We start from the raw sequence: 14883 nt of genomic DNA on the forward strand, positions 1-14883 counted from the left end.
CGTAACGGAAGCTGGGAAGTCCTCTCACTGAGGCCCGGTTAGTTGGACTGAGGAACCAAAACAAGTGCCCATTCTCTGTCGTTGCACCAGGTACTGCACGGTGGGGAACCGCGTGGTGCAGACCTGGTTGTGGAGGACACGGCGGGGTGTCGCGGGGACGCGAAATCTCCCCGGAGCCGGAGCCGCAGTCGCCGCGCGGGGCGGCCTGGGAAAGTCACCAGTCAGCAGCGCAGTGGCGGGAACCGCAGCCCGGCGGCCCTGGAACCTCCCAGGTCAGAGGAGCTGCGGGGCTGGGACACGGGAGGGGAGGGACCAGGGGTGCGAGCAGTTTCTCTGCTGTTCTTAAGGAAGCCAGCTCTCAAATTCTGCTATGGATGTCTTCGGTAAATTTTAGATCATATGAACTGGACTAATTCTGATTCTTTTTCATTGATTTTCTGGTTGCCAAAATATTCTTTTTTTTTTCCCCTCTCTTTTTTTTGGAGCAAAATATTCTTATAAGAAGACTCTAGTAGAATATTTGAATTTATTTGTTGATATTTGCAAACGTGTTCTCTTTGCTATGATGGATAGAAAAGAGCTCTTGAAATTCACGTTCATCACCCTGACTTCCGTGTTAAACCACTCACCCTTCAAAAGAATGGCATCTGGACCTGGGGAATTGTCATCCCTGGAGAGCTTTTAGATAATAGTTATGAAAGGAATGCATGCAGATTTGATTGATCCTGAGAAAAATATTACTTTGCGAGCTCCGCAGATGTGGTTGTAAACATTAACATTTAAAAGTAAACATTTTATCCATCATTTTTTCGTGTTAGACAAATGCACTCTGTAGTGTAGATACAGCATTCTGAAAAGTGTCCTTTTCAGGCTTGGTGGCACAGGCCTTGAATACCAGAACTTAGGCAGAGGCAGGCAGATGTAAGTTTGAGGCCAGCCAGGTTTACATAGTTAGTTCCAGGACATCCATAGCTATATTATAAAACGCTGTCTCACAAACAAACAAACAGAAACTAAAATTTGTCTCCTTGTGCCTGAGTTCTGAATGTTGCACCTGGAGTCTGGAAATCACATCATGCTGCTTAAGGGTATCAGGTCACACTATTTTCACAGTTAGAAAAGACATTATAAGCCAGGTGGTGGTAGTCCATGTCCTTAATCCTATCACTACGAAGACACAGGCAGTTAGATCACTGAGTTCATTGCCAGCCTGGTCTACTGAGCAAGTTTCAGGACAGCAAGGGCCACACAAAGAAATCCTGTCTTGAAAAAACCAAAAAGGAAAAGGAAAAGAGCATTTTAGTGTAGGATATTGTTAGAATGCATCTTTTGAATAATTACAATTACTCATCTATATCAGAAAAATGTTTGCAATAGTCTTTTGTCTTCTTGGTTCAAGAAAAGTACTCTGTCCATGAACATATGACCAAATTGTTATTTTTCTGGTTATTGTGCTTTCTTCATTTGAGATGTGATCTCACAATGTGCCTCTGTCTGGTCAAGAACTCACAATGTAGACCAATTGGACAGAAACTAACAGAGCTCCACCCACCTCTTTCTCTGGAGGTTTGCATCAACACAACCATTCAAACCATTATCCTTTTCAATTGTGGTCTGTTGACAGCCAGTGGTGTGACTGTGGACTTCTCCCAGGAGGAGGGGCAATGCCTGGATCCTGTCCTGAGGGCTTTGTACAGAACTGGTTGTTACAGAATTAGAGCAGTCTGGTTTCTGTGGGTGAGAGTAGTTTGCCTGCAGTCTCCCTTGCTCCTCCTCAGGGTTTCTTGGCAGATTACTGTGCAAATGTATGAGCTTTGTGTGAATGATTCTCACATCTCACAGAGTAAAGTGAAATCTTCAGAAAAGAAAATCTACATGAAATAATCTCTGTTCTTCCTGTGTGTCCGTTTGGGAGGTGTGAGGATTCCTCATATTGGGTCCGTGATAAATTCAGAACCTCACTAGTGTATAGTATACACGTTCCAATAATTCAGTTCCGTTTCTGCCCCTGAGATTTGATTGAGATGTGACTGGAAGTGGGTTCCAGTTATACTCACTGAAAACCTTTTAAAATATTTTCAGTATTCTGACACTGCATGACAATTGGGGAAACACTTGTATAATCCTGTTTTGTTTTCTCTTTACTGTACACAGTACTGTTTTAAAAATCTAGGTGTTTTCTGAAGTATCTCTTTCTCATATGAAGGACTCACTGATCAGCCAGCCCTGGTTACCAGTGGAGCAGACCAAGGAGACCTGGGAGATGGAGAGGGAGGAGACAGTAACTAAGGACCCAGATATGGTGTAGAGATTGGTGAAGGGTGGCAAGGGTTCAAATGAATATATAAGTGGGACATGAAATCAGTTTTGCCACATTCTGTTTCACTAGAAATAATTCTGGAGACTCCACTGAGGAAAATTTCCTCAGGATTATCCTAATGTAGACATGAGAAGATCTTCTACAGAATAATTGATAATGGAATCAAATGAAATTTTATTTGACTATGCATGTGAGTGATGCTGTCCTTATTCATTCACATCGCTCATCATGTCTTTATGCCATATTAATTGGTTTTCATGTCTATGATTTTAATGTATTATAAAATGATGAAAATTAATACCTCTAGGTTTATATAGTTACCAGAATTATGGAGCTTTGGTATTCTAGCACATTCTCTACCTTTTAGTGTTAATGTCTCCATTCCTAAAAGTAATGCCAACAGAGTTTTGATAAGAATCAGGAAGTATATATTATAGCCTGCTAAACTCTGTTTACACTGTCTTCCCATGGATATATCCCATTGTCTGTGGTCATGACAATTCCACGTGGTTTCCATTGCTGTAATTGTAGTATGCCATGAGATCACCTCTAGGCTAATCCTCTTAGTATTTTCTGGCTCTTTGCTGGTCCTTGGTATTTTTAGCATTCCTTTCTGTAAAACATGCAATAGGATTGTGATAGGAATTGCATGGAGTCTTAAAGAAGACAGACTCTTTCTAGATTGTCTTCTTATGTTTGCAAAGAACATGAAGCAATATGATAGTTTTCACATGTTTTATGTATTTTTCCGTTTTCTGTCTGCTGTAGATGTCTGCATTCTGGGTTTTGTGACATGCACCCATGTTGATCACAACTTTTTATCTAATGGATTAATTTATCATTTGTTAATAGTGCTTACTCTGTGTGTGTGTGTGTGTGTGTGTGTGTGTGTGTGTGTGTGTGTGTGTATTAACAGACTTAATTCACTTTTCTTATATTAAAATCCTTATGTGGTGGTCACAACTGGAGCCTGGTTCTTCTGAACAGAGACTTTGCTCTGGGTTTTCATAAGATGGTCAGTGAATTCTTGATAAGGAGATTTGATGAAAACAGTCTCTTTCCAATGGTAAGGGTCAGGTAGATGTAGGTCTTGGAGATGGTGTGAAGGGTGACCTTGGCAAAGTTGCCCAGGGTGGCAGTGCAACACCTGGCTGATGTGAAGCAGTCGTCAATACTGGCCATCATCAGTAGCTTCCTGGGCCCAGGAGCAGAGACAGTTCTCGTGCCTCTGGGGGCAGGGATCAGAAGCACCAACACAGAGCCACAGCTGCCTGTCACTTTTTTATGGAACAGTGTGGGCTTGCCAATCTTGTTCCCCCAGTAGCCTTGCCATACAGGGACAATGGAAAGCTTGACCAAGATGATGTCCCCTCAGATGGCATTGGCAACCTCCATGGAGCACTTAACACCAGGATCCACATGACTACTGTAGCCCCCAATAATGACAAAAGCCTTGAACCTGGTCCTCTACCTAGCCTGAATGTGCTTCTGCACTGGCATGACCTTTAGAACCTTATCATTTAGGGATGTCCCCAGGAAAAAGTCAATAATCTCAGATTCTTTAATGGGCAGGGAGAACAGGTAGATCTCCTCCAGGGACTTGATCTTCATGTCCTTAACCAGGCAGCCAGGGTTGGTGACAGGTATCCACTCCTTGTCTTCAGCTTTTGCCTTGATTTTCTGTCACTGCATATGAGTTAACTTTCACTGTGGCAAAAGTTAGCCACTGGACAACAAAGTATCCTCGAATCGACTGCTGACAAACAGGTCAAAATGGACAGACAGGACATGAAACAAAGGACTATCGATTCTTGCCAAGACAAGTGTCGTTGTGGCTTTAACAACAGGTATCTTCTGAGACCAGGACTATATGGCACCATCCCTGAAGTGGCCTTTGTAATCTAGAAAAAGTACAGTGCCCCTTTCTTCAAAGACAGCTGAACTGGCAGTGGACCGATGACTTCTGATATGCAGTGGAACAGCAGCTGAAACAGTTATTCTTTAAAGAGTAACTAAGCTGACGGAGTCTAACCTCTCAATGGTAGACTGGCATTTAATAGAAGAGATGAAGCCACCCACAAACCAAGAAGAATGGACAGCTGAATTTAAAAAAAAAAAATCAAAAATTTCCAGAATTTAAAACCCTGAATCATGACAGGACACTGGTGGAATTCAGGTGTTTCTGGTACATGGACTACTCTCACCAAATGCGAGGTCGAAATGTAGGCCTTGTGTACACCCTACTTCACAAATAAATCTGTCAGATATGCTAAGCCATTAGCCTGAAGATGATGCCCCAACGTTGCGGAGAAATCTCGGGTGACTGTCCAGGCAGCTGGCTATTTCTGTCAACTCACGGTTTTTTTGGAAGCCGCTTTCATGCACTTCCTGTTTTTTTTTAGTAATATTATTTCCTTCTTCAGTCTCTGAGGCAGTTGAAGATTAGATGGTTGTAGTTTTCCTTGTTAAGAATTTCAGAAAAGAAACTCACTAAAGAGGTGTAAGTGTATAAATTTGAAAGGCATTATAAGATAGTTCTCTGTTAGTAATATAAGTTAGGATAGAAAGTGAATCAGGTACATTTTGGACTTACCAAAATAGGATAGATAATGGAATTATTTTCTCTGAGTTTGTCAAATGCAAATGGACTAGACATTGTTTAGGTATTTATTGCTTGTATATATTGTATATAGTTATTGTACTTATTGTATATAGTTTTTCTTATATTAATTATAACTTTTACTTTTTTCTTTTTTTTTTTTTTTTTGGTTTTTCGAGACAGGGTTTCTCTGCGTAGTTTTGCGCCTTTCCTGGAGCTCACTTGGTAGCCCAGGCTGGCCTCGAACTCACAGAGATCCGCCTGCCTCTGCCTCCCGAGTGCTGGGATTAAAGGCGTGCGCCACCACCGCCCGGCTACTTTTTTCTTTTTATTAGAAGGGAAATATGGTGATATTGTGTTTGTGCTGAAATGTGATTTTATTTGTATATTAATGAATAAAGTTGCCTGGGGATCAGAGCTAAAAGCAAGCCATTTAGCAGAAGTCCGGCAGTGGTAGCACACACCCTTAATCTGATCACATGGTAGGCAGTCTCTGCTTAGTCAAGTACACAGCCAAGCGGTGACCCTAACCTTTAATCCCAGTACGAACCCTAGAGACCTGAAGGTCTGTATAGATAGGCAGTGATGAGGAAATCATATGGTTGGGTTTGGAGCCAATGAGAAGGTAGAACAGAAAGGCAATAAAAAGACAGGTCACACAGGAGAAGGTCTCTCTCTCAGGGGAAGGACGGCAGTGACTCATAAGCTAAGTGCTCTGATCTCTTGGGCTTTTAACTCTGTATTTGGCTTTGTGTTTCTTATTTAATAAGACTGTTTAGAATTTCATCTACATTTATTATTTATTAATAACTATTTCTTCTATTGTTTTTGTATATTTGTGTGTATGCTAAACATAAAAATACAACCTACTCAGTCTTTATGTTTTCATGGATGAACATTTGGTATTGGATAACCATATGGCACCTTTTTCTCTGGGAAATTTTCCCAGCTCTCAGAATTCCTTAGTGTTTGACTAGGGATGAGCCTAGTGAGCTTTCCTCTTTTCATGTTAGCAAGTGTGTTGGTGGTGTTCTTGTTCCGTTCATGTTTAATCAGCATGTTTGTATGATTTCATGCATGTAGCTTCTCTGACATTTCCTGTTCCTCTGGCTCTTACAGTATTTCTGCCCCTCTTTCCCAGTGATCCCTGAACACAAAGGAGTTGTGTTGCTTATGTGTCAGTGGAGACTGGGCACCACAACCCTGCATTCTGACTGTTGTTTTCTGTAACAACCTCTATGTATTGCATAAATTATTTTTATTGATGAGAGGTGAGAACTACATTTTTCTGTGGGAATAAGGATAAATATTTAGATTGCAGTTAGGGATTATGCTGATTTAGTAAAGTAATGATTGTAGGTTCCTCTCCAGGATCCTTGACTTCACTAACCCTGGGGAAATTGACTAGGTTTCCAGTACCAGGCATGATTTCCCCCTTGTTGACAGTGTCTTAATCCAAATAGAAGCTGTGATTACCACCAAGGTCTGTGTGCCACTCTTGCACCCTTAGGGCTATCATGCAGTGCAGATCATTGTTGTGGTTCACAGGTGTCATAGCTGGGTAGGACTGTTGGCTGGCTTCCTCTTTTGGAAGGTTGCATGTTGCCTAGTAGTACCATGAAAGCTAGTCCCCAAGGAGGAGGCTTTAAGGTCATATCCATCTTGCATCCTCTGGGTTATACGTGTGAAGTGTATGGCTTCTTCAACAATAGAAATTCACCTTCTACCTCTGGGAAGCAAGCATGGACAATAGCAGTAGCCTGTGTTTTGGGTGCCTCTTGGACAGCTGTGACAAACAACTTCAAAACAGGCTTCTCATGCCTTGTGTGAGTGGTTTTGTTAGAAAATCTATGGCTCTTGTGAGGATCATCATCAGCCCAAATGGAGATGTTTCAATTACACTCTAAATGTATTTGTATGGATATATATATATATATATATGGCATATTTTGTTGGATGGATAATAGTATGATTTCTTATGACTTTTTAGACATCCTCCTTCTATGTTTTGTTTGTCTCTTCTCCATAATTAAATCTCTTTTCCTGGTTTTCCATTTCCCCCTTTAGATCACTTGTTTCCTGTTATCCCCTCTTTATTACTCACCCACATTCCATAGTGGTCTGTTCTTATTTTTCTGGTCACTGCAGTCACTCCAGGTTGTGTACTCACATCTGAAGATTTGGAGCTAGGAAATTCCTATGAGAGAGAACATGCTGTGTCTGTCTGTCTTTGTCAGGGTTACTCCATTTAATATAACCTTTTCTAGGTCTATCCACTTACCTGCAAAGCTCATGATTTCAATTTCCTTTATCCCTGAACAATAATATATAAGTCATATGTACCACATCTCCATTATCCATTTGTCAGTTGAAGGACATTTAGGTTGTCTCCCTTTTATAGCTACCGTGACTAGAACACAATGAAAGTGAGTGAACGAGTTTCTGTGGAGTAGGATATCAAGTCCTTTGAGTATATGCCAAGGAGTGGTACTGGTCCATGTGCTAGATTTCTTGAACTTTTTCAGGATTCTCCATATTGGTTTCCAGAGTCACTAGATTTTTGTTGTTGTTCTTCTTCTTAGGGTTTTTATTCCCTATGGTTTTGTTTTTTTATGTTGTTGATGATTAGATTATATTGGTAGTAATTTTCTTTCTTTTGTCTGAGAATTAATGATTTGCTGTCTTGCCCATGGATGATTACTTCTGATTTCTCCTATATTTATCTACTCTTCACATGATATTTATTATTTCCAATATTCTCATGGATAGTTCCTCTGACTCTCCTGTGTATGTTTTGCCTCTAATTTGATATCTGCAGTGCTACTTTAGTGAAATGAATTGTGTTAATTCATAACTTTCTTCAAATGCACTCATGTCTCCATTAATTTTAAGGTAGAATTTTTTCTTTGTGCAACAATATTGATTACTGTGATTTTTCTCTTCAAGCTTAAATGTTGTTCCATGCTCTCCTGGATTTGGGATCATTGTCTGGACACCTGGTCATATTCTATTGCTTTGGTCTTTTCATGTGGTTTAATATTGTTCTCTAACAACTTTCAGTATTAATTTTTGCACTTTCTTTTTGACCCCTTAATATGAAAGGTCAGCAAGCCATCTATTCATTGTTCTGGAAAGAGAAACTCAAAGAGCAGAAACAGAAAGAAATGGTTGACTCTGCAGTTAATCTGTCCCAGGTCAGTGGTCATGTCTCCCCTTTTTTGTAGAAATGTTATAGTTTGAAACATTGGAAGCCTTTAAATTTCTGCTTCTAATTACTTTTTTTAACCTTATTATGAAAAATGTTGCTAACAAGCAAAAATCACATGCTGAAATTAACCAGATCCAAAGACTGTACAACTCAACGTACTTTTAGAGTGCAATTAGAGTAGTCATTGGGAACAAGCTCTGGAGCCTCACATTTGATTTTATAGTTTCAATATCCAGTATATTTTGATGTACTTATTTACCCTCAAGAACCAAAAAACATGTGATATAATTAGAACTAGAAAAGCAGTTAGCTTTTTTATAAATGTTGTTCATTACCTGCATTCCATCTGACCTCCAGCCCCTGATATTTAAACTTCTTGTTCTCTTTTCTCCGTATTCTGCTGTGCCTGCATGTGCATTGTTTCCATAAACATATATTAATGCTATATTCTCCATATGAGGAAAAATGTGGTATCTTTTCTCTGATACTATACCACTTCACTCAAAATTATATATATTATGAGCCCATCTATTTTCCTGCAAATTTTTATTACACTTTTCTCTTCAGCTGACTAGTATTCCATTTGAAAAATACCATTTTATTTGTCTATTCATTAGGGATAGGCAATTAGGTTGATTTTAATTCTTTGCTAATGTGAATACAGCAGCATTAACCATGGGGTATAAATATCTCTATAGTGGGGTGCGGTATTTTCAGGGTATATGCCCAGGAGTCAAAGAGGTTGGTCTTACTTTAGTTCTATCTTTAATTTTTTAATAATCATCAGACTGATTCCCATTTGAGTATGTTAATTTGTACCACCACCACCCACACATACCAACCATGAATAAGGTTTCCTTTTGATGTGACTTAGGAGAAAACTGTCTTCTCTAAAAGAAAGGAAATCAACCCAAGGGTTACATTGTTCTTTACCTAGGTTCAGTGTGTTGTAAAGAAGGTACTATAATAGGAAAGAGATCGCATCTAAAGTCCTTCAGACTGTCTCACACAGGAAGGGGATAACATAGGAAGTTGCTCAGACTGGGTCACAGCTTCAGCCATGTCTGTTATTTCAAATTAAAAAAAAAAATGTGGTATAGCTCAAGCTAACTGCTTTTCTTTGGCCCTTGTAATTTGCTTACCTGCTCTTTCTTGCCCAGCAACAATATTTATATAAAAGACTTATGTTTTCTGCAAATGGCATGCATTTCTTTCCCAAGTAGAAGTGCCATCAGATAATAAACTCTTAAGGCTTTACAATCTGGTGTTCATTCTCTTATTGGGTTTGGGTTTGGGATTCAATCCATTAGTTTTGGGGGTCCCACCGAGATCCCTACACCTTGAGAAAAATGTACATGGCTCTAGGGCCTTTTGACTTTCTAGAGGCCAGTTGGTCAAGAAGAGCTCTGTAGAGAGATCCCTCTGCCCTGGTCCTCCAAACCCCTAAAAGGCATTAGTTTCAGATTCTGGGGTGCACCATCAGGATCTGAGCAGCAGGCTGGGCATGGCTATATGCTGCCTGGTCAGGGTTCCTCAGAGATATCCAGGTAACCTTTGGTCTGTTGTTGTCTTTTGTGAGCTCATCTGTCTTTTAACTGTCTTTTGCAATTTCACTTTGGTTTTGATGTTATGTTCCTCTATCTCAAATATGGGACAGAAGCAGAGCTCTTGTCTGACTCTATTAGAATATGTGTTAGTAAACTTTTCTACCTTTAGGGCCAGAACCAAGAATTTTGGTTTTCATCCAAAAGGGCCACACTTGTTAACACTCTGAAGTGGAATGGCCTAGTTTGGGTATAAATTGACCTCCACAAGGATCCATTGATTTGACTCTGGGTTATAAACTCAGTGCCTATTACTTAAAGAGTCCTCCTGATCAGACACCTTATTTTGTAACTGGGCTGATCTCTTAGAAACTCTCCTTTCATGGCTGAAAAAGTGCCAAACCTCATATTCTATTCTCCCCATGAATCAGGGCCCTGACCACCCATCCTCAAGAGGATTGAGGAATATGAAAATGTTTTTATTCCTCCCATTTATTCTTCTCAACCTCAAGAGGACCTTGCACTTTTGTTGCCTGGGGCTCCTCCACCTCAACTTTCCTCCCAGTCTGGTTGTTCTTACTGCCCTCAGGGTTTCCTTACTCTCCTTTCCTTTCTCCGCTTGGAAGAGGCAATGCCAGCTGCATAGCCCTGGGCTACTGAAGAGGAAGCACCCATAAACCTCAAAGGTTTATGTTCCTTTTCTACCACCTACCTTTATAATTGAAAACAACAGAACCCTTCTTTCTCTGAGGACCCTCTCTTTATAAGTACAATCTTTACTACTCACAATCCCACCTGGGAAGATTGCCAACAGCTCTTGCAGGTCTTTTTATTTCTGAGGAGGCATGTTAGATCCAGATTGAGGCTCACAAATATGTTCTGGGACAGGATGGATTGCCTGATGCCAACATTACTGAGGTCTAACTTAAGTCTATTGGAAACTTCATTGTATATATCACCCTCAAAGTTCAGGATAGATAGAGAGGATGAATGAAACCTTAAAAGACATTCTTACCAAACTGATTGTGGAGACAGGTGATACCTGGGTAAGTCTTCTCCCATTTTCCCTCTTAAGTGCTCACTCCACCCCTTATGTATTCCCTTTGAGATTTTGTTTGGAAGGCTTCCCCACATTATTCCAAAGCTAGAATCAGAACACCTGGAAAGAGTCACTAACCAAGAACTTCTTAAATCCTTGCAGGCACTCCAGGAAGTCTTGCCCAACATCGGTGAGACTGTCAGAGAGGACCAGCTACCCTGCCAGGAGAGACACCCACCAGATGAGCCAGAGATACAACCTATTGACTGGGTTTGGGTCAAGAAATATATGGCCCAGCAGCTAGGAGGAAAGTGTACTGGACTGTTCCAGGTGATCTTGGCCACACCAACTGCTGTTAAAGTAGCTGACAAGCCTTACTGGATTCAGCAGAATCATCTACAGCTGACAAAACCTGAACATGTGCCCAAGGAATGGGTGGTAAAGCCCCTGGGACCTACCAAGGTACAATTAACTATGCAGGGAAAAAGACCCGTAATGCTTGTCTTTCTCCTGCTGATGTTTTTCCCCCACTTAGGTGCTCATATGCCAATGTATTATGACTGGAGACTCACCCAAATATCTGATGGCAAGATTTTAGCCAGTGCCATCTCCCCTTACCTGACTCTGTCTCTGACTATAAATCTCTGTGACCTAGTGGAAGATTATGCACACGCCAGAGGGTTGCAACACTTGGCTAATTATGAAAAATTAAAGAGGTATGCTAGTTTACCCTTGTTTCTCAGATAGAACACCCCCTTATGAGGTGGAGGGTATGAGATTGTGTGGGGATGGTGATATGAGACACTGGCTTCCTGGGTTAAACCCAAAGATGAAGACTATTACTTACAATAATGCATACCGTCATCTTCAGGAAAAAGTGTCTTGACATTATTGTCGACCAAAGATAGGAGTCAGAGTAAACATGGGGCCTCTGGCTATATGTTTTAGGACCGGACCCTGACACTGAGTTTACTCTTCAGTGCTCTCAGCCCAAGCAACCAAAATTGTCAGTAGTCACAAGTAAGGTTATCAGGCCAATAATCCATCTTGGGTGCCCTCACCCAGCAGAGGACTGGCCACCTCCCACTGTGCCAATCTACCTGTTAAGATGTCCCCTAAAGAAAGCTACATCTTGAGATTCTTGACAGAACCTTCAAGTTCCTAAGTTCCTAACCCTAATGCTACTGCTGACTGCTAGCTTTGCATTAAGCCTCGGCCCCCATACTATGTTAGGCATAGCCACACTTTCTTCTCAGGGAAACCAGCCTTCTGATATCAGAAAAATCACTGTTGATGAGCTGAAACCCCAACAGTGCCCATGGGCCAAAGGGTCTCCCTCTTTAATACAAGTAGAACTCAAAGGAAAAAGTACCTGTTTTCATTCAGAATATTATAGCCCCAACAGCTCGGCATATGGGAGATTTTATAATTCGAGCATCCCAGTTTCTAGTTCAGATACAGGACATATGTTTAACTTCATGGTCCCTTCCCATGGGTTCTGGTTTGCATGTACAACAGGGTTGAAACCATGTATCAACCTAGTCATCCTTGTGGACTTACTGCCCCAGGTCTACTACTTAGGAGAGGGAGGTCTAGACCATATCTTCTCCAGAGGGAAATACCCAAGAGCCCTACCAGCTATTCTTATCTCAGCCTTAGTGGGGTTGAGATAGCTAAATTGACAGCCCTGGGAACTGCAGCTCTTAGAAAGGAAAACCAAAATTATAAGGAGCTAGGGAGACTGATAGACCGAGACATGTCCAGACTGGAAAAGTCTGTCTCTCATGTGACTGACTACCTTGATTCCCTAGCACGGGTGCTTCTCCAAAACAGGACAGGCCTGGATTTATTATGCCTCCAGCAGGGAGGCTTATGTATGGCTTCAGGGAAACAATGTTGTTTATATGCTAATCATTCTGGTGTAAAGACAGCCTCACTCTGTTCAAACAAAGAAAAAGACAGAAGGAAGAAGCAAGACAGGCTTCCTGTAGCTGGTTTGAATCCCATTTCTCCGGGTCCCCATGGCTAACAACACTGGTTACAGCAGTTGCAGGTCCCCTTTTACTGTTACTACTTGCTCTAAACTTTGGCCCATGTATTCTCAACCATCTTGCCAGCCTCAAGAAACAGAGAATAAATACTGTTAAAATTAATGGTTCTTAAAGCCCAATATGAAACTTGAAGAGTCAAGGGTTTGAATACTTCGAGGAGAGTGAAGATTGATGTGACAGAGGAGAAAAATGTCTTCTCTAAAAGTAAGGAAATCAACTCAAGGGTTAAATTGTTCTTTACCTAGGTTCAATGTATTTAAAGAGGGTGCTCTCACAGGAAAGATACAGTATCTAAAGTCCTTCAGACTGGCTCACACAAGAAGGGGATAACATACTAACATATGAAGTTGCTCAAACTGTGTCACAGCTGGAACCATGTCTGTTATTTCAAATTTTTAAACAGTTTTGTGGTATAGCTCAATCTACCTGCTTTTCTTTGGCCCTTGTTATCTGCCTCCTTGCTCTTGCTTGCTCAGCAACAAAATTTATATAAAACACGGATGTTCTCTGCAGATGGAGTGCATTTCTCTCCAGAGCAGAAGTGTCACTTTCCTGGGCTTTACCATCTGGTGTTCATGTGTTCATTCTCTCATTGGGTTTGGGCTTGGTATTCAGTTCATTGACACTTTCCTCATCTTCTCTAACATTTGTTGTTAGATTAGTTGATGACAGTTGTTCTGCCTGGAGTGAAGCAGTACTTCAAAGTAATTTTTGTTCTCATTTCTCTGTTGGCAGTTTAGGGTTCCTGGGGTCATTTGTGTTTCTGTCTTTGAAAAGTGTCTATTCAGTTCGTTTTCCCATTTGTTGATTGGCAGTTTCATTTTCATGTTATTTAATTTCTCTAATTCTTGGTAAATTCTATATATGAGCCCCTATCCAAAGTGTTGCTGGTAGAGAGTCTCTCCCATTCTGAGGAATGTCTGTGTGCTCTGCTGACTGTTTCTTTTGCTAAACAGAAACTCTTTATTTTCATGTAGTCCCATCTGTTGATCTTGGGTTAGTTCCTGCACTGTTGGTGTTCTTTCTATTCAGAAAAGTCTTGTCCCTCCCAGTATACTGATTGGTATTCACTGTGTTCGAGATTTCTGTGTGTCTGGTTTGTTTTCGTTTTTTTAAAGATTTATTTGTTTGTTATATATACAGTATTCTACCTGCATGTGTCCCTGCAGGCCAGAAGAGGGCACCAGACGGTTGTGAGCCACCATGTGGTTGCTGGCAGTTGAAGTCAGAACCCCTGGAAGAGCAGCCAGGGCTCTTAACCGCTGAGCCATCTCTCCAGCCCCTGCATCTCATTTTAAATTAGGTTTTTGAATGGATTTTTGTACAATGTGAAAGATTAAGAATCTAATTCATTTTCTTGCTGGATCTAGTTTTGCCAGCACCATTTGTTGAAAAGTCCATATTATTCTAATGTATCTTTTCTTCTTTGTCAAATATTAAGTTGGATAGATTAATGGTTTTCTTCCTGGGTTCTCTATCATATTCTGTTATCCTTCTGTCTGTGTTTATTCCCATACTAGAGGATCATTATGACTATAGCTATATAATAGAATACAGCTATACAATGGAATTCTATAATTCCATATGTCTTGTAGCACTTACCTCTATTCTGCTCTCCATAGATTTTGGGGTTGGAGCGGGGGCAAATATCCCCACATACACTAATGACCTGTAATTTTAAAAATATTTCCACTGTGAGACTAGTATGTCATCTTGTTTTCACAGTTAGAAAACCCATTATAGAATGTGACTATATTAGAAATCATCTTTTTGAGTAATTGTCTTTGCTCATCTACCTCCCTGATTTCCTTAAGTCTCCTTATGTGCAGGAAAGCACTCTATCTGGTAAAAACACAAATTGTACTTTGTGTTTCAGGGTCTGTTGACCTTCTGGGATGTAGCTGTGGACTTCTCCCAGGAGGAGTGGGAATGCCTGGACTCTGCTCAGAGGACTTTGTACATTGATGTGATGTTGGAAAATTACAGCAACCTGGTCTATGTGGGTGAGTACACTTTGCTTGCAGAATTCCTAACTCAGGCTTTCTATGTACTGGTTTTATAGGTTATGAACTCTGTGTTATGCTGTCTTGGAAACAGCAGACTAGGGAATGCTTGGTAGTAC

General features: G+C 40.8%; 1 protein-coding gene, 1 long non-coding RNA gene and 1 pseudogene across 2 annotated transcripts in view; 1 reads left to right on the top strand and 2 right to left on the bottom strand.

Annotated features, from left to right (window-relative positions):
- The window catches only part of LOC114688679 (zinc finger protein 54-like), an 18885-nt gene continuing 4002 nt past the window's right edge, over positions 1-14883 (top strand). Inside the window, exons 1-4 of the mRNA XM_028863218.2 lie at positions 1-272; positions 8022-8113; positions 10873-11172; positions 14638-14764. Of these exons, the coding sequence (XP_028719051.2) occupies positions 8084-8113; positions 10873-11172; positions 14638-14764 (457 nt within the window). The 5' untranslated portion in view covers positions 1-272; positions 8022-8083. The remainder of the gene's footprint in view (positions 273-8021; positions 8114-10872; positions 11173-14637; positions 14765-14883) is intronic.
- LOC119087313 lies at positions 1227-4003 on the bottom strand (annotated as a pseudogene).
- Positions 5961-14883, bottom strand: part of LOC119087316 — a 17060-nt gene continuing 8137 nt past the window's right edge. Inside the window, exon 2 of the long non-coding RNA XR_005090737.1 lies at positions 5961-7116. This is a non-coding gene — a long non-coding RNA (uncharacterized LOC119087316). The remainder of the gene's footprint in view (positions 7117-14883) is intronic.

The sequence above is a fragment of the Peromyscus leucopus genome, chromosome 1, assembly GCF_004664715.2.
Source record: "Peromyscus leucopus breed LL Stock chromosome 1, UCI_PerLeu_2.1, whole genome shotgun sequence".
NCBI classification, from domain to species: domain Eukaryota; kingdom Metazoa; phylum Chordata; class Mammalia; order Rodentia; family Cricetidae; genus Peromyscus; species Peromyscus leucopus.